The sequence below is a fragment of the Barbus barbus genome, assembly GCF_936440315.1.
Source record: "Barbus barbus genome assembly, chromosome: 8".
In the NCBI taxonomy this organism is placed as follows: domain Eukaryota; kingdom Metazoa; phylum Chordata; class Actinopteri; order Cypriniformes; family Cyprinidae; genus Barbus; species Barbus barbus.
Window position 1 is genome coordinate 25,103,028 of NC_136736.1, and position 18,844 is coordinate 25,121,871.

At 38.9% G+C, this 18,844-nt stretch overlaps 1 protein-coding gene across 10 annotated transcripts in view; it reads right to left on the bottom strand.

The window, feature by feature from the left end:
* Positions 1-18,844, bottom strand: part of LOC306873963 (pericentriolar material 1 protein-like) — a 60,981-nt gene that overhangs the window by 37,968 nt on the left and 4,169 nt on the right. For all 10 annotated transcript variants that reach the window (XR_013784553.1, XM_079423584.1, XM_079423581.1 and 7 more), the window contains exons 3-7: positions 18,523-18,768; positions 15,705-16,004; positions 11,938-12,108; positions 2,073-2,250; positions 1,886-1,995 (exon numbers count right to left, since the gene is read on the bottom strand). Coding sequence is in view for 9 of the 10 variants with exons in the window: in XM_079423584.1 (XP_079279710.1) it covers positions 1,886-1,995; positions 2,073-2,250; positions 11,938-12,108; positions 15,705-16,004; positions 18,523-18,768 (1,005 nt within the window). In the remaining variant the exon portion in view is untranslated. The remainder of the gene's footprint in view (positions 1-1,885; positions 1,996-2,072; positions 2,251-11,937; positions 12,109-15,704; positions 16,005-18,522; positions 18,769-18,844) is intronic.

Below are 18,844 nucleotides of genomic sequence, written 5' to 3' on the forward strand. Positions count from 1 at the left end.
CAGGGACCATAGAAAGTGTATTGACTCAGTGTGGTATGGAAACAGCTCCAATCAGGACTGCAAAGCACTACAGAGAGTTGTGCGCTTAGCTGAGCGCATCTCAGGGTCTGCTCTCCCCTCTCTGCAGGACATCTACCTCAAACGCTGCAAAAATAGAGCTGTCAAAATCATCAAGGACTCAAATCACCCTGGTAACCGTCTATTCACTTTGCTTCCATCTGGTAAGCGCTTCCGTAGCCTGATTGCAAAAACTGAGAGACTTAGGAGGAGCTTCTTCCCCCAGGCCATCAGGCTCCTAAACTCTAACTCTGTGTCATAACATCACTTGACTCCATGTAAATATCACCATATCAATAAGCTATTCATAATTTTTCTCTACCTCATATTGCTGCTATTTAAATACCCTGTACAACTTTTTTGCACATTCTTTTGCACATTCCTCTTTATTACTATTTAAGTCAACAACATACTGATCTGCACATTTATATTTATATTTATATTTTTTATCTTTTATTTTATTTTATTCTTTTATTTTTTCTACTTTTCTTTTTCTTAATATTTGTATTCTATATAATTGCACTGTCCTTGGAGAGGACCTGACCTACATTTCACTGCTGGTTATACTCTGTATAATTGTGTATGTGACAAATAAAAATCTTGAATCTTGAAGCCATGCCGTTGTAATAGCTGCAGTATGTGGTTTTGCATTGTCCTGCTGAAATACAGGTCGTCTGGAGGGGAGCATTTGTTGCTCTAAAACCTCTATATACCTTTCAGCAGTCATAGTACCTCCCAAAACATGCAAGCTGCCCATACCGTATGCACTTACGCACCCCCATACCATCAGAGATGCTGGCTTTTGAACTGAACGCTGATGACACGCTGGAAGGTCTCCCTCCTCTTTAGCCTGGAGGACATGGCGTCCATGATTTCCAACAAGAATGTCAAATTTGGATTCATCTGACCATAGAACACTTTTCCATTTTGAAACAGTCCATTTTAAATTAGCCTTGGCCCACAGAACACAACGGCGCTTCTGGACCATGTTCACATATGGCTTCCTTTTTGCATGACAGAGCTTTAGTTGGCATCTGCAGATGGCACGGCGGATTGTGTTTATCAACAGTGGTTTCTGGAAGTATTCCTGGGCCCATTTAGTAATGTCAATGACAGAATCATGCCAATGAGTGATGCAGTGTCGTCTGAGGGCCCGAAGATCATGGGCATCCAACAAAGGTCTTCGGCCTTGGCCCATACGCACAGAGATCTCTCCAGTTTCTCTGAATCTTTTGATGATGGTATGCACTGTAGATAATGAGATTTGCAAAGCCTTTGCAATTTAACATTGAGGAATGTTGTTTTTAAAGTATTCCACAAACTTTTTATGCACTCTTTCACAGATTGGAGAGCCTCTGCCCATCTTTACTTCTGAGAGACTCTGTCTCTCCAAGACATCCCTTTTATAGCTAATCATGTTACAGACCTGATGTCAATTAACTTAATAGGTTACTTCTCCCAGCTGAAAGTTTTCAAAATTTCCGGCTTTTTCAGCCCTTTGTTGCCGCCGTGCCAAATGTTTTGAGACATGTAGGAAGCATCAAATTTGAAATGAGCTAATTTAGTGGATAAAAGTGTAAAATGGCTCCGTTTAAACATAGCTCATGTGATTTTAAATTTTATTCAAATTTAAAAAATGTCCCAACATTTCTGGAACTCGGGTTGTATATTATTCTATAACTAATATTTACCATATGAGATTTTAAAAGCCTTGAGCACAAAAAACACTTTCTAGTGTTTTGTCTGTTGAATTCCACATGAAATTAAATTATACATAAATTCATAAATAAAAATCAGGCTGTTTAGCTGTGTGCGCGCGTGCATGTACCTGAGAATCATGCAGTTGATTATGAAAGCGCTGGATAAGATCGTTGAGTTCATCATTGAGCTCTGAGGTAATGCTCCTTCCAGACACACTTCCAGTAGTCTCTGTAACAACTGTAATGCAAAAACAATGTCAATAAAAACGGAAAACATTCTAACTTCGAGCAGCATGAAGTAAATGTTTCCCGCACCAGTGTCATCCATCACTGCTATGGCTTGTTCAGCACTTTGCTGCATGGCCAGCAGTGCCGCCTGACGACCTTGTAGTGCTCGGAGTTGTTCCTGCTGATCTAGCATCTTTTTTAGTAGATCATGCTGCTTTCTCATGTTCTCTAGCTCTTCTTTCTGTTCTCCACACACACCATGGCCCTGAGAAGGAGAGAAAGATATCATGAGGACAAATTACTAGTATCAACTAGGGGTGCTCCGATTGATCGGTTATTGATCACTATCGGCCGATAATCGCTTTGGGATGTTTGATCGGCGGTCTCTAAAAAGGGAGATCTCAAAAAAACGATTTCAAGCTGATGACGCGCCTGCTGTGAGAGGTTTGGCACGACATGCAGCGGCACCGTCTCAGTCTCTGTCCGGCGTGGGTAAAATAGTTATAATGCTGAAGGTGAGGTAGAATTCATATTTCTTCATTAAATAACTTATAAAGTAATTTGAAGACTTTCTGTGCGACATAATTTCCCAAACAGCACTAGTGAATCACCGTGCGCTCTCTCTCTGTTTCTCTCTCAAAATGCGCAAATGGCTCCAAATCACCACACATTGCGTCTGTCTATAAGCGAGCTGCACAGTTGACACAGGAATAGTCACTTGCACAATAGAGGCAGTGTTGTCACTAAAGTTTATAAATTACATTTCTTTTTAACTCTTGCCATTGGTTAACCATTCAGCACTCGCGCGCTCTCCTGGAGACTGTGTGCCCATGCACACTCGAAAGCGCACACTTATAACACCGGGTTCACATTACTGCGTTCGCAGTGCTCAGGCCTATGTGGTGTGTGTTTTTCCACGCTCATGTTAACAGATTTTTAAGCGTTCACACTGCACACAGTTGCGGTCCGGCAGTGCGTTCCAAGAGCAGTCTGCAGCAGAGCAGCGACTAATTTCACACAGAGTTTGCTGCACGCGCTGAATTAAAGTGATGGCGCATTATTTGCGGTAAATATGAAAACGAAATGTAGTAATTACACCATAAATGCATATAATTAAAGTCTACGGTGTTTCACAGTCAACACATATGGCTTTTTTGCTAGGTTTAAAGGAAAAGAGCACTTTTAAATAAAAACAGTTAATGATAGATGGCACTTGTGGAGGTAGGAAAACAAAGTTCTTTATGAACCGCATGATTGCTTGTAATACAAATTTAAATGCAAAAAAGGCACTAGAGCTAACAGTTTCTGTCAGTGGTTTAGAATGTTTGTGATAATGTAAGACAAATATTTAAATGTTTTTCCACTAGCTTGAGAAACTGTGTTGTACTGTGTGTAAGCTATTGTGCAACAATTGCACGAAAGTAAAAACAAAAACGCACTGCCCCCCCTCCACCCCTCAAATAAAAAAAAAAGAATCCCCTTTCACAAGAGTCACCTATAAGAGGGAAATTCCCCCCATTTTTAAAAATGAAATTCTGACCCTGAATAAATGTCTAAAATTCCTGATTGGAGTATTACTATAAATAATTCTACATGATCAAAATAAGGCTTTAAAAATATCGGTATCGGTGATCGTATCGGCAGTTACTGCTTTCTGTGATCGGCGATCGGTCTTAAAAATCCTGATCGGAGCACCCCTAGTATCAACCTGTGGATGTAATAACAACAACAACAACAACAACATGCTGAGGTTGCAGGTTGTTAGAGACATCACAGTCAGCTTATGCCTGGGCTCAACAAGAAGGATCCCTGCTGACCAAGGCCCAGTGTGTAAGAGAGTTCCAGGCCAGCTGACTCAACTGGTCACTTTCAAGAACGTATACAAGAATGCATCTTTCATTAGGTAATCTTGCAAACTGATTTTGCCAATAATTTGAATTCTGTGATGTACTGACCATTGTTTTGAATTGTGATGATGGAATAGCATCATCATTATCTAACATATTCATTGATCTTCTCTGAACCATCAGTTAGGATCAGTCTTCAACAAAAATGGGACAAGCAATTAAATTATATCAATTAAATGATCTCTATATAATGTTCAGCTATTGTTGTCAATTTAAATGTTTTTATTAAATTGAACTCAAAATAATAATTTACTGACCCGACCAAGGGCCAGTTGCGTAAACATAGCCACTATCGGCTGTGTTTTAAGAAATAGTTTAGTTACAAGGGGTCCAAGGGGTAATCAGTCTTATTTTTTCAAATTCAAATTAGTCCAATCCTTTTTATGTAACTGAAAAGAAGAGGGAAAAAAGCAGTCTTTAAGTCTTGAAGAAAAAAGACAACAACTGAAAACTAACTATATTTATTTAAGATTAGACTAAGCAGCTTATGCAACCAGCCACAGGTTAGCAGGAAATAAACCTACTGTTAAGCCTGTGGTGCACAATCACATCACACAATTTAAAGACATCTGATGAAGCAGTTATAAATCCACAGAATTAGTTGTGGGGTGCAACGGATCGTATATGATCCGTGATCCGTATGGACCAGTCCCCACGGTTCGGCACGCACGTGATTTGCGGATTAATAGTTAAGTTTAACCATCATAGAGTGAAAGTCTATCATTTGCACGAGTTTCGTCTTGCCAATTTACAGAATTTACAGCGCCCCCTACGGAAATAAAACTCCTTAAGCGGGATTTATACTTTCGCAAAAAAAACAAAACAACTAAATATTGTTTTCTGTTAAAGCATCAAAAAGCACCTGATGGAGTTTGAACAACACATCAAATTGCTTCCGTTTCACACAAATTCCGGCAAAGACGTGCCTGTTCAGCCACTCTCGCCTTGAACTTGTACATTTTCGGAAGCAGAGCTGCGTGGAAAATTACAAAAAATGTAACCCACGTGAAATGAGGTTGCGCGCATTCAAAGCAAATTTCTAACCAACACCGCGATAACTTGCGGGCGCATAGAGTATAAATCAGCCTTTACTGAACGGGCATTAAGACCCGGGGGAGGCTGCCGCTGCATGTGCTATTACTGTTGACTCTATCACACAATGAACGCGTCATTCTGTACGTGCATTCTCAGTTTAAATGCTGATGTGATCTAATCACTAGCACACCCTGAGCACATGTGAGTTAATGTATTCCTCTTATCGGCAAGACATATCGGCATAATTTTTCATATCGTGCCGATGCCGATATTTACATTTAAAGCCATTGTCGGCCAATTCCGCTATTAGTCCGATAATAATATAGTGCATCCCTAGTACAAAGCAAAGCCTATTAAATAATAAATAATATTTAAGCATCCAGATACATCGCGAATATGGAAACATTTGGATTCGTGCCAAATGAGAGAGGTAGGCATCACCTTAAAGTGTCATGAAACCCTAAAACACATTTTTTGAGATGTAAATATACAGTGCCCTCCAAAAGTATTGGAACAATAAAGACAAAATTGCTCTATTGGCTGTGGAGTCAAGACATTTACAAATATGATTAAAAGATGAATATGAGACAAAACTACAGAATGTCACATTTTATTATTGGGTGATTCAACACATAGATGTTTGACCAGCCAAGAAGTTCAGCACTTTTAGAGTTTCATCCCCCTATCTGATGTGAGCATAAGTATTGGAACAGTTGCCTCACAGGTCTTTCTAAGGGATCAGCTGTGTCCTGTTGCATTAATTCTTCAGATATTAAAAGCAGGGAATGTGTCGTATCAGTTACAGTGGTGTGAAAAAGTGTTGGCCCCCTTCCTGATTTAAATTTTTTTTGCATGTTTGCCACACTTTAATGTTTCAGATCCTCAAACAAATTTAAATATTAATCAAAGATAACAAGTAAACAAAACATGCAATTTTTAAATGAAGGATTTTTTTTATGAAGGGAAAACAAAATCCAAACCCACATGGCCCTGTGTGAAAAAGTGTTTGGAAGGTGTGTGTCCCATTACATCTGGCGTAAAAGTAACACAGCATTTCAGAAAAAGAACATCATACCAACAGTAAAATATGATGGTGGTAGTGTGATGGTCTGGGGCTGTTTTGCTGCTTCAGGACCTGGAAGACTTGCTGTGATAAATGGTACCATGAATTCAGCTGTCTACCAAAAAATCCTGAAGGACAATGTCCGGCCATCTGTTCGTGACCTCACGCTGAAGCGAACTTGGTTTCTGCAGCAGGACAATGATCCAAAACACACCAGCAAATCCACCTCTGAATGGCTGAAGAAGAACAAAATGAAGGCTTTGGAGTGGCCTAGTCAAAGTCCTGACCTGAATCCTATTGAGATGCTGTGGCATGACCTTAAAACAGCGGTTCATGCTCGAAAACCCTCCAATGTGGCTGAATTACAACAATTCTGCCAAGATGAGTGGGCCAAAATTCCTCCACAGCGCTGTAACAGACTCCTTGCAAGTTATCGCAAACGCTTGATTGCAGTTGTTGCTGCCAAGGGTGGCCCAACCAGTTATTAGGTTTAGGGGGCAAGCACTTTTTCACACAGGGCCATGTGGATTTGGATTTTGTTTTCCCTTCATAATAAAAAACTTCATTCAAAAACTGCATGTTGTGTTTACTTGTGTTATCTTTGATTAATATTTACATTTGTTTGATGATCTGAAACATTAAAGTGTGACAAACATGCAATCTTGCATTCGATGATGACACACACAAACCAGGATGAAGACAAGGGAGCTGACTTTGAGAGAAAAGCAAGCAATTTGGATGCTAAAAGACAAGGAGGAAGTCAATTAGAGCTATAGCAAAAACAAAGGGCATGGAGAAATCAAGAGTTTGGAAACCACCAACGACACCAGCAACCAACAACGACCTGATCGGCTGAGAAAACAACAGTAGTTGATGACAGACAAATCATAAAAGCTGTGAAAATGAACCCTAAAAGACGTGTCTGTAAAATCACCAACAACTTCCAGAAAGCTGGGGTGATGCTCTGACAATCTACTGTCCTCAGGAGACTTTGACACAGAATTACAGATGCTACACAGCAAGATGCAAACCTCTGACCAGCACCAAAAATAGTTCACAAAGGTGAACCAGAAGAGTTTTGGAACTGTGTTTATGGACCGATGAGACAAAGATGAACCTTTATCTAAGTGATGGGAAAGCAAAAATGTGGAGAAAAAAAGGGAACTGCAATGATCCCAAGCATACAGTCTCATCGTAGCAAAGAAATGGAAAGCCTTAAATTGCCCAAGTCAATCTCCAGATTTAAATCCGATTGAACATGAATTTCACCAGCTGAAGAGGAGAGTAACAACAAGCAACAATTGGAATTGGCTGCATTAAAGGCTGGTAAAAGCATTTCAAAGGATGAGACCAAGAGTCTGGTGATGTCTATGGGTCACAGACTCACTGCTGTGATTGCGCTCAAGGGATCTGCAACTAAATAATAGCTTTTAATCTTTTATATCTGCCTTATGTTCAACTGTCCCAATACTTATGCTCACATCAATGAGTGGGATGAACTCTAAAAGTGCTGTTCTTTTTATTTGTTAAAACATGTGTGTTTAAATGGCTAATAATAAAATGTGACATTCTGTAGTTTTGTCTCATATTCATCTTTTAATCATATTTGCAAATGTCTTGACTTCACAGCGAACAGAGCAATTTTGTCTTTACTGTTCCAATACTTATGGAGGGTACTGTATATGAACAGGTTGCACATCAGTGAAAACAACAATAACACTCATTATGTCTATTATTAAGGGAAAAGTGGTTAATTTTAAACTTTTTGGAGCAATTTCGTTCTTCCGCTTCAAAAAGAAAAGTTGAACGTACGTCACGAAAAGTGACGTATATGCGTTAATTCAGAGTGGCGATTAGCTGCCGTGGCTGGAGAGTACGCGTCTACGTCATTGGTTTTCCCAGCTTTTCTCAGTATTCATGAGAATGAACTCTTATGATCCATTCACTGCTCTGTATTATGCATGAGGTCTTATTATAGTGGAGAAGTCAAATCTGATGAACAAGCTTCCGCGCTGTCAGTTCATCTCTGTAAACATAACCATAACAATATTTCATATAACAACACGTGGAGCACATGTGAGAGAGCGGTTTCTGCACGGAACGCTGCGCCGAGTTTAACAACACTCACTGCACGGATCATAGTTCATAGCCAGACCGGAGCAAACGTGTTTCATTCATATTTTATATTCTCTCGTGCTCTAAACACGAACCAGCACCATATACGCGCACATGTCATGTCTTCTTAACCTTAAAGTCCGTGTAAAGAGAATTCTGAGAATTGTTTCTAAACAAATTACAAATGTTAGAAATGTATTGCTGAAACACATTACAAAGACTCTGAACTATGTAGTACTGAATTGTGGAGTTAAACCGTTAAACAGTTTTTCACCAATTCTGTGTTCAGGTTTTTTTGGGCGGGACTAAAACGATGGCTCGATGACGCAATGGAGCCACCGAGCGTGGCCCCTAACACTATAATAACTACGTTGAGAGGTCAAGTTCTTAGTTTGTCTTTTTGAATGTCTGTGATGTTAGATATACAGATTCTAAGCAGGGACGGTTCTAGGGTGAATGGATACCCGGGTCGTAGCCCAGAGACATCAATATGTAGCAGAATACATACAATTTAAAAACATGGAGTGTTCAAAATTTGCATCTAGAAACGCGAGCTGTACGCTTTCTCTTCTTTCAAAGCGCTCCTGGTGTTTGACGTTGCTAAGCAACCATGAGCAGCGTTGCCTTGACGACGAGAAGGTTTCAACTCACTGCAGCGCAAATAACGAACTTGCACTAGCCCGGCCCACGTCCGACAGCTTATCAGAATTACAGTCCGTCTTTTTTTCCCCCTTCTCCTAAAACAGTTTATACTACTGTTTCGGCTATTAAAATAGTTCAGTTTTGTGTGTAATGGCAAAATTATTAAATTTCGTTTTGTTTTTTTATTAAGTTAATTTAGAAAAACGTTTGGAGCATTTTTGTTCGTTAAATAGCCTATAAGTTTTTGTTTTTTAAAGCGGCATGAGCTGATCATAGCCTATGTTTGATAAATTTAGCCTTCTCATATCATCACGACTTGCCTAAAATAAAATCTATAGATATACTAAAACAATTCAAGCATATAACAATGTTTAAACGTTAAACCTGCACTATAATAATAATGTGCTCTAGCCTATATCTAAGTTTGTGCGGAGAGTGGAAGCTAAAGCGCGCTCTGCAGGACATGGAGGCACCTGCTTTGGATTTTTTTTCAGTGGAAACAAATTAAAATAGCCTACGCCGTCATTTTTTTTTTTTGATAAAAGGTAAGAGTAATACATCATTTGGACCTGTAAAGGGTCTACTTGTATTTGTGTGGATTCGCAAAACCAACAAAAGGTAGTTCTTTTATAAAACAAAGAAACAAACATGATGCGCTTTCTGCCGTCTTGAACAGGAGCGCTTCACAAAAATGAACCGAAGCTGAGCGAATACATGCCTCACAGACATGATAAATATATCTATAAAAAGCTTTACATTATTACTTAACGAAATGAATAAAAAAAAAAAATCGAAAACAAAAACTCTTATAATCTTAATCATAATCAATAAAGATGCATTTCTCTCTAAAGGCGCATCTAATGAGGAGACGGCGAGTCAGGATCAGCAACTTCATCCTTGCAACACGGACTCAGAAAACATTAGTTTATTAGTAAATAATTAAAATATCTCCTTACTATTTCCCGCAGACACATTCATGGTTATGTTTGCTGGGGTTTTGCCGCAAGCTTTAGCCTATTGCGTGCATTTGAACGCAGAACTATTCAGCTGCGCTGAAGTCACTTGCACTCGCTGCTGCTGCGGGACACTAAACACCATCGACATCGAAAGTTAGACCTGCAGCAGATAATTAGCCAATCAGCATCTAAGAATGGGATCAACCCATTGACTGAAGATAAAAAGTAAAAGGGCAGCATCTAAAAAGCAGAACCTGTTGAACTGCATACGCTTCAAATAACATCATACTCTGGGCTACGAGCCGGGTATCCATACACCCTAGAACCTTCCCTGCCTAGAATCCGTATATCTAACATCTCAGACGTTCAAAAAGACAAACTAAGAACTTGACCTCTCAACGTAGTTATTATAGTGTTCAAATGTCTTCCTCCGATCTCTCACCAAAAAGACATTTTAAAATGACACAATCATGTGTACATACAAGTCATGCGGTGTTGCTTTAATATCACAATTTGTTATTAATTCATTAAAAAAAACGCCAGCAAAAGTGTCAATTATTTAACACTTCACCAATGACCTTCAATGACAAACTAGAAAAACAGGTCAAACAAGCTAAATAAATAATTATAAACAAATTTCCCATCTGTTAAAAGGAATCAGCGATCCAAGTAGCCAACTAGCTCTAGACTCCACCTTGCATGCCTATTGCATCCTGATCAATGTTCAGTTCAGGCGTTCAAGGAGAGAAGGGGCCTTTGTGAGTACTCACAGTGGCACTGGAGGCTTCAGAGCGCGGCTCCAGGTTCAGAGACGTGCTCTCAGCCACTGAGCCTGAACCCACCGCAGAGTCCACCGTGGCACCTTCATCATCATCATCCTCATCGTCCCTCGCCTGTAAAGCGTAGGGAGGAGGAGCAGGGCTCAGAACAGACCCAATTTAGAAGCGGCAGACACTTGCTAATACTGCTACATTTGGGTATTTATACAGAGGAGTAAACCAAACGAAGGCAACAGCTCAATACAAAGAACCTGGAACATATCCATTTTTTCATTGAGCTTTATACTCAAAAACGTATGCACACAGCCAGCGAGGTCACACTGAAGTGCAAAAACAAGCTGAGGGGAAGAAAGATGACATGTTGCCCTAGATTTGGGTTCTACATTTATCAAGCCTATGCCACTAAGAACAAAGCCTAACACTGCATATCTGTGGTATGACTCAGGTTATTGAGAGACTGCTGATCAATTTTGTGCAATCTGACAATTGATCTAGAATTAATCACAATTAATCTAACTGTTTTGTAGTTAATGTGTGAATGCATTATTTTAAAGAGAAAACTATAATAAAACGTGCAATTATTGGTTTCAACAATTTTGCATGGATAACACTCAACGTACATATGTACGTATATAACATCAGGCAAATGTCAGTAGCGATGCACTCCTTTGACTCATCTGATCTTATTTGACTTGCCCTGTTCTCTTCCTCACAAAATCAATCCAACATCCTTTCTTTCAATACATCTCAAAATGACAGAAATCAATATCAAACTAAATATGCTTCTGCTTTGTCATTTTTGTCTGCTAAATGAATATGCATAAATGCAATTTTAAAACAGAGGATTCCATATTTCTCAAACTACATTAAAATGACAAGGAAATGCAAACACGGTCATTATCTTGTTTTTGCAGCTAATATGCTGTTGCAGCGCTCTGATGGCCTCCTGATTTACTTATGTACAAATTTAGTTTTTTACTCATGATTGATATTTTCATACTTGTCGAGTTCCAATGACCTCTTTGTAATTATTTTTTTAAAAGAAAACCACAAATAAAATGCCTCTACCAGACAGATTTAACAGAAAGGTCTCACACCTGTCTCTGTGACAACATCATATAAAAAATTATTGTATTTGCACCAAAAAAAATAAAAAAATAAACAAATAAAATCACAAGCATAAACACTGAAAGGCTATTTTGGATACGCTTAGAGATAATAAGATAATACATAACTATTTGAAGATTAAGATTATTTGCATGACAATTTCTTAAGTATTTTAGAAGTATATTTACAAAACCACCAACCACTGAAAAGCTTAAAGTACCGGAAATTGTTATTATATTCATCTGAACAATGATTCATACAACCTAAAAAAAAAAGTATTGTGTATAAATGTCATTAAAGTGCACATAAAACACAATAACTTTCTAAAGACCTCAGAGAAATACTGACCAGCATCTTCTGAAGAAAACGCAGGTAAGATTTCTCCTGTTCTTTCAGGTGAGTGATGAGGAGAGAGAGACGTTCCACATTTGCAGGCACATCGTTCTTTTCCACCAGGTCGTCTCTCATGGATGTGGCCTTCCCGATGTATTCACGAATTTGCACCAGTTTGCTGACCACCTGAATGAAGAAACTGTGTGTTAGTGAACAGAGGTGCACAAGCAGAAAAGGAAATAAAACAAATAGAAAGGCAAACAGATTGGAAAATAGACAGAAAAGATAACAGGAGGTGCAAAGAGAGACAGAGAAGAGCAGAGAAAGAGACAGAAGAAGAGCTCTCACACGGACAGTGGCATATTTTTAAACTGGCCTAAATTCTGAGTGCACACTGACACATCTGTGCTCCAGTTTTTGCTCAGCAACAACAGGAGGGAATGTTCTAATGAACACTGTGAAGTTGTGCATCTACTTTTAATATTTAAAAGAAGATCATTCTAAAAGGTCTTTTACAAACATCCTCCTTGTTTTTCTGTATACACAGTGTAATAATAGTTCGCGTTAATAATACTTGTTGAAGCTTGATGGTTTCAGATTAATGAGGGAGAAGAGACTTGTAGAGGTTAAAACAAAAGTTGTCAAATTGAATGTAGATTCAGTGTTTAAAATTTGTTTCAGCGCGCCGCCCAGGTATATTAACGGCCACCCAAGTATATTTGGTGACACATTTTTGTTTTTATTACTATAACCTCTAAAAAAAAAAAAATTGTTAACCGCCCGAGATAATGAAACCATCCGCGATCATTTAACTAGTGCAAAATCTCCCCTCGCCCTACGCATTTCGCACTGCTCGTTCTGTGTGCTCAAGAACTGTCGACACTCCCACAATCTCCAGTGTTTCCCATACGGTGATTTATTTGTGGCGGACCGCAACAATATCCGCCCACTGCCATCAGCTCCTGCGTCTCACACACACACACGAGCATGACTTTAGAACAATATTTAACATTTCAGACCCTTTTGGCGGCTTTTGCCCCATAGCAGGTACATACTGACAAACCTAGCAACTTTTTCGAAAAAACCTTAGCTATCGTTCAGTTGGAGATGTCTCCAGTACTAGGGCCGAACGATTTTGGAAAAGAATCTAATTGCGATTTTTTTTAACAATATTGCGATTTAATATGCGATTATTTTTTAAAGCTTTTTATATTCTGTATTACTCAACAAAGACAAGTAATAAATAATTGTATAGTATGCAGTGTTGGGCACGTTACTTTAAAAAAGTAATTAGTTATCAGTTACATCATTATAAAAGAAACTAATTACCAGGGAAAGTAACTATTGTTACTTTTTTTTTAAATTTTCAAATGTGTCAAATAACTTGGATGCCCCCAATTTTAAATGTTAAATGAATGAAATGGTCACTAAATAGAATAAATTATTATTATAAAACATTGTACACTAATCTACACTATTTTAATATTTCTGTGGGACAATGTGAGAGACACCTATCAAATTCAATTGATTATTGTAAATATGATCAACCCTCTACTTGGCAATAGAATCTCCATTGGCCTGTACTTTTTTTTTAGTTTACTCACCAGACTAATATTAATTATCTGATATACTAATATATATACTAATACATACATATATATATATATATAAATAAATAAATGGAAAAGTTTTTTTTAAATATCTCACTTAGCATCAGTCAGTCAAACATTATATGATATGATACTTTAGCATCAAATGGCGATAGAACTTTAGTAATCAGTATAACCATGTATGAATGCATATTTGCCATGTTGACTGAACTTCTGGTGGTGGTGCTTAAGCTATTTATCATTTAGTGTTTCTATAAAAAAAAAAAGGGGGGGGGACTACAAGTAATACTGATAAAATAAAACTACTACGAATTCTACTACTAATAAGAACAATATAAACTGTATATAAATATAACTGATTCGCTGAAATCAAAACAGGGAGGATAATAGGTGAGCGCCAGCCAATGAGATTGCCGTTTGCGCATTAGTCCTGCCCACTACTAGACCAATCACTGTGTGTCATCAAATATATATAAGAGAGGGGGCGTCTCCTTATGCTTTCTCTCGCCGTACTTTGATGTCATACACCAATCGTTCTTCAAGTCAAACACACCGCTTTGCCCTATCCAGTACTGCCCCGCGAGCATGAGTTCTGACTCGCCCAGCACAGTGTCGCCACTCTCGGCGTCTGTTCTGAGCAGTGAGCGGCAGAGAAGCAGCGCATTCAGTTTGCCGTAACGCAGCAAATTCGTCAATAAATCATTTACAAACACTTACTGACTGTTTGGACTTTTAAATATGAACATAATTCGTCTGTTAATATGCGCATAGTTTGTTACTCAGATGCAGACAGTGTGCTGAATGAGATAAAACAGTAATATAGCCAAAACCACCGCATATAGTTGCTTTTTAGTGTAAGTTAGATGTATGTTGATTTTATCAGACGATGTCGTGATTATAAATGAGGATTTAGGAGTATAGTGAGAGTGATTCCTGATAACATGTAGTATTAATGGGTCGTGTTTACCATTTATTCTTGTTTTATGTATGACAACAGAAAATATAATATGAAAAGCTTTATTGGGCATTCAGCTGTATTACAGTATGTGACAGTCCATAGAGTGTAGAACATCTGAAGTGCCAAAACTCATCTGAACGCAAACTTGACACAATGACGTCATAAATATGCAAATTAATATGTGACGTCACCTGCCGCCACAAGTCTCTCAAAATCCTGCGGAAAACACTGAGCTTGTTAATGGTGCATCGAAAGTGTACAGTGTTTACATAAATACCTAGTAAAGTGATCAGGTTGATGAGCGCATTTATGTCATAAGTAGGGCTGTCAGGTTTCTTTGAATAAAGTTCAATAAAAAAAAAATCAATTGCATTTTGCCTGTGTCTATTAATCAGCAAAATACCGTAAGTGGCGCATTCCATGGACAAAAATCCATGAAAAGCATTAAGCTATTAGACCACTCAAGGCTATACGAAATATTAAAACTATTTAGAAACTACAATAAAGCATAGTGCTGTTGTGAATTCACAAAGGCTGCGATTCGGTTAAAAAATATATGCGCTGTTTAATATGCACTTTATTTATATGCGCGGAGGTTTATATGTGCATCTCAGAGCGGCTCCGTTCACAGTAAATGTTGCTCCACACAAACAGTAATCATTTATATGCACGGACCTTCTCAAATTCCATTTTTGCATATGCTGTGAGTCTAAGCTGCTTATAACGTTTCAGATTTATAAATGTAAATAATTTATAAACCTACGCCAACAAAGGAGAATACATTGTTATCTTTCTAAATATGCTAACTGTTCACCGCAACTTCAAATTAAAATTTGAAAGAGTGGAAAGAGGATTTCAGATTGACAACATTCATTTGTGATATTCAACAACAGCGGCTCGTTCTTTGTGTTACATATGTCACATGCGCAAAACTTTCCAGTTTCGGTTTTCACTCCGATCAAGTGTTTGCATGTCCTGTCAAACGGATTAGAAAAGGTTTACCCCTCCCCTCTCAACCCGATTGAAATATCAATTGGTTTGGGCATTTTTATTCCGATAAGGTGCTTACATGCCACATTGCATACGGATTGGACTTCTAAACCAATTTTAATAAGAATACAATGGTCCATGTAAACACACCTAATAACAAATGCACATGCACACACCTAGAGACAATATAAAGACTTTATAAAAGACATTCAACTTTAAATTACCTGACTGCTGTCAATGCTAAGCTCTGCTTTTTCATCCTCCAATCCAAACCACTGAGCAGTGTCTAAACTAAAAGACTCTTTAACCACTGCTGGAACTGGGGCAAACAGCTCTTTCCCAGGACTCTGTTTCTTGGGTTCCTTGCCCCCAGGTGTAGAAGAGGTGGATGCAGTGGGCTCTTTGCTTTTGTTAGTGTTGAGGTGAATTGGCAGGAAGTTGAAAGGTTTCTTGGCCTCTGTTGACAGCTGTCTCTGATTGTTTGCTGCAGTGACACGGCCTTGGGAGTCACTGCCTATACTTCTCTGTAAGGGTGAAAAGTGATATTTTGGTTTACCAAATGATGTCACTGACATTTGCATTTCCTTTTAAAGCAGGCCTGAATTTGATAGTGATCTACAGGTACATCTAAAAAAATTTAGAATATCATGAAAAAGTTATTTTTTTCTTGTAACTTATTTCAAAAAGTGAAACTTTCATATATTGTAGATTCATTACATGTAAAGTAAAACATTTCAAAAGTTGTTTTGTTTTAATTTTGATGATTAGAGCTTACAGCTCATGAAAGTCAAAAATAAGTATCTCAAAATATTAGAATATTTACATTTGAGTTTAAATTAATGACCATCCCTACAGTATGAATTCCAGGTATCTCGTTCTTTGAGACTGCTGACTTGGCAATGATCCAGAAGACGAACATTGACACCCTCCACAAATAGGCTAAGTCACAGAGAGTCATTACTGAAAGGTGTGGGTGTTTACAGAGTGCTGTATCAAAGCATATTAAATGCGAAGTTGACTGGAAGGAAGAATTTGGGTAGGAAAAGGTGCACAAGCAACAGGGATGACTGCAAGCTTGAGAATACAGTCAAGCAAAGCTGATTCAAACACTTGGGAAAGCTTCACAAGGAGTGGACTGAAGCTGGAGTCAGTGCATCAAGAGTCACCACGCTCAGACGTCTTCAGGAAAAGTGCTACCAAGCCACTTCTGAACCAGAGACAACTTCAGAAGTGTCTTACCTGGGCTGTGGAGAAAAATAACTGGACTGTTGCTCAGTGGTCCCAAATCCTCTTTTCAGATGAAAGTAAATTTTGCATTTCATTTGGAAATCAAGGTACCACAGTCTGGAGGAAGAGTGGAGAGGCAGAGAATCCATGTTGCTTGAGGTCCAGTGTGAAGTTTCCACAGTCCGTGATGATTTGGGCTGCCATGTCATCTGCTGGTGTTGGTCCACTGTGTTTTCTGAAGTCCACAGTCAATGCAGCCATCTACCAGGAAATTTTAGAGCACTTCATGCTTCCTTCTGCTGACAAGCTTTATGGAGATGCTGATTTCATTTTCCAGCAGGACTTGGCACCTGCCCTCACTGCCAAAGGTACTGTGCTTGATTGGCCAGCAAACTCGTCTGACCTGAACCCCATAGAGGAACCCCATAGAGAATCTATGGGGTATTGTCAAGAGGAAGATGAGAGACACCAGACCCAACAATGCAGATGACCTGAAGGCCGCTATCAAAGCAACCTGGGCTTTCATTACACCTAAGCAGCGCCACAAGCTGATTGCCTCCATGCCATGCCGCATTAATGCAGTAATTCATGCAAAAGGAGGCCCAAGCAAGTATTGAGTGCATAGAAATTAACATACTTTTCAGAAGCCTGACATTTCTGTTTAAAATATCCTTTTTTTTATTGATCTTATGTAATATTAAAATTTTCTGACACTCTGAATTTTGGGTTTTCATTATCTGTAAGCCATAATCATCAAAATTTCAAGAAATAAACGCTTGAAATATTTCAATCTGTGTGTAATGAATCTATATAATATATGGGTTTCACTTTCTGATATTTCGTGATATTATCATTTTTTTAGATGTACCCAGTGTTTCCCACACATAGACAAATCTGTGGCGGTGCGCCACAGATTAAATTCCGACCGCCACAGATTCAACACCAAAAAAATCAATACCGACCGTCACATATTGCGTTTTGTTATTCTTTTGTACGCTATTTAAAACACGCAGCGAATTCGTTCAACTGCATTTCCTTTCCCTGCTCTCTCTTCATCTCTCTGTCACTCACGCGTCTCTCCCTCACACACACACACACACACAGCCCCTCCCCTCCGTGCACACCACATCTGTCTGGATCATCTGTGGAGAGAAGACGGCTGGCGAAAGGTTGGTATCTCGTGAACACTTTTAACACACAATCACAGATTAAAAAGTGCTATAAAATATTTTATATTCTGAATACAATAGTTTCAGTGTGTTGATGTTACTGTAAGTCCCGACCCTTAGCAAACGCGATTGCGCCTTCTTTAGAAAGTTAACTAGTCGCAAGTTTGCGGTAAAATGTAGGCTAGCCTAGTTGGGTTGTCGAGGTCAAAACACTACATGTAGCAGCTGTGAATCAAATAAACGTATTATAAATTATGTCGTTTCTTTACTCTTACACCGAATGTTTGCTGCTTCAATCCAGATGAGTATTGAAAAGTATTTTCCGCGACTGAAAAAGGCACGTGTTGAGGATGAGGACCATCCTGAACCGGAGGTATCAGTCTGAAACAGAGCTTAGTCCGACCAGTGTAATTAGTTATGTTATTGTTAACCACACATTGCCTTCAAACCTGTGGGAAACACTGTGTACCTGTATTTGATAGTGAGTATTTGAGTTTAAGTGTTTGCTTCTGAGGATTTGCTTCAGAACTAGTTCAAATCCATGCACTTCCTTCTTGAAACAGTAGGAAGCTTAGAACTTCAGCCAGAATGAATGAGTTGGAAAAGCGTGCTACAAACCTATTCCTGGTTGTAAAGCCCCACTCACCTCATCCAGATCTGTGAAGTTTATGACCTGTCGGAGTCTGTCGAGCTCAGCCTGGTCAGGCACAGACATTTGAGTGCTGTACTTCACATGAGGCAAAGAATGGGGTGTGCGTGCCCTCCGTCGTCCTGCTCCAGGAGTGGACTCCGGAGAAATGTCATTGGTTAGCCGGCTCTCGGACATAGCAGAGAACTTCTTCCTGTTCTTCTCAGAGGAGCGGTTGGCCTTCTTCTGCTGCACTCCCCAATCCTGAGAGAATGAATAGCGAATCAACATTTACAAACCATAAATGATAGCACAGTTTAATAAGGTTTTGCTAAAGCTT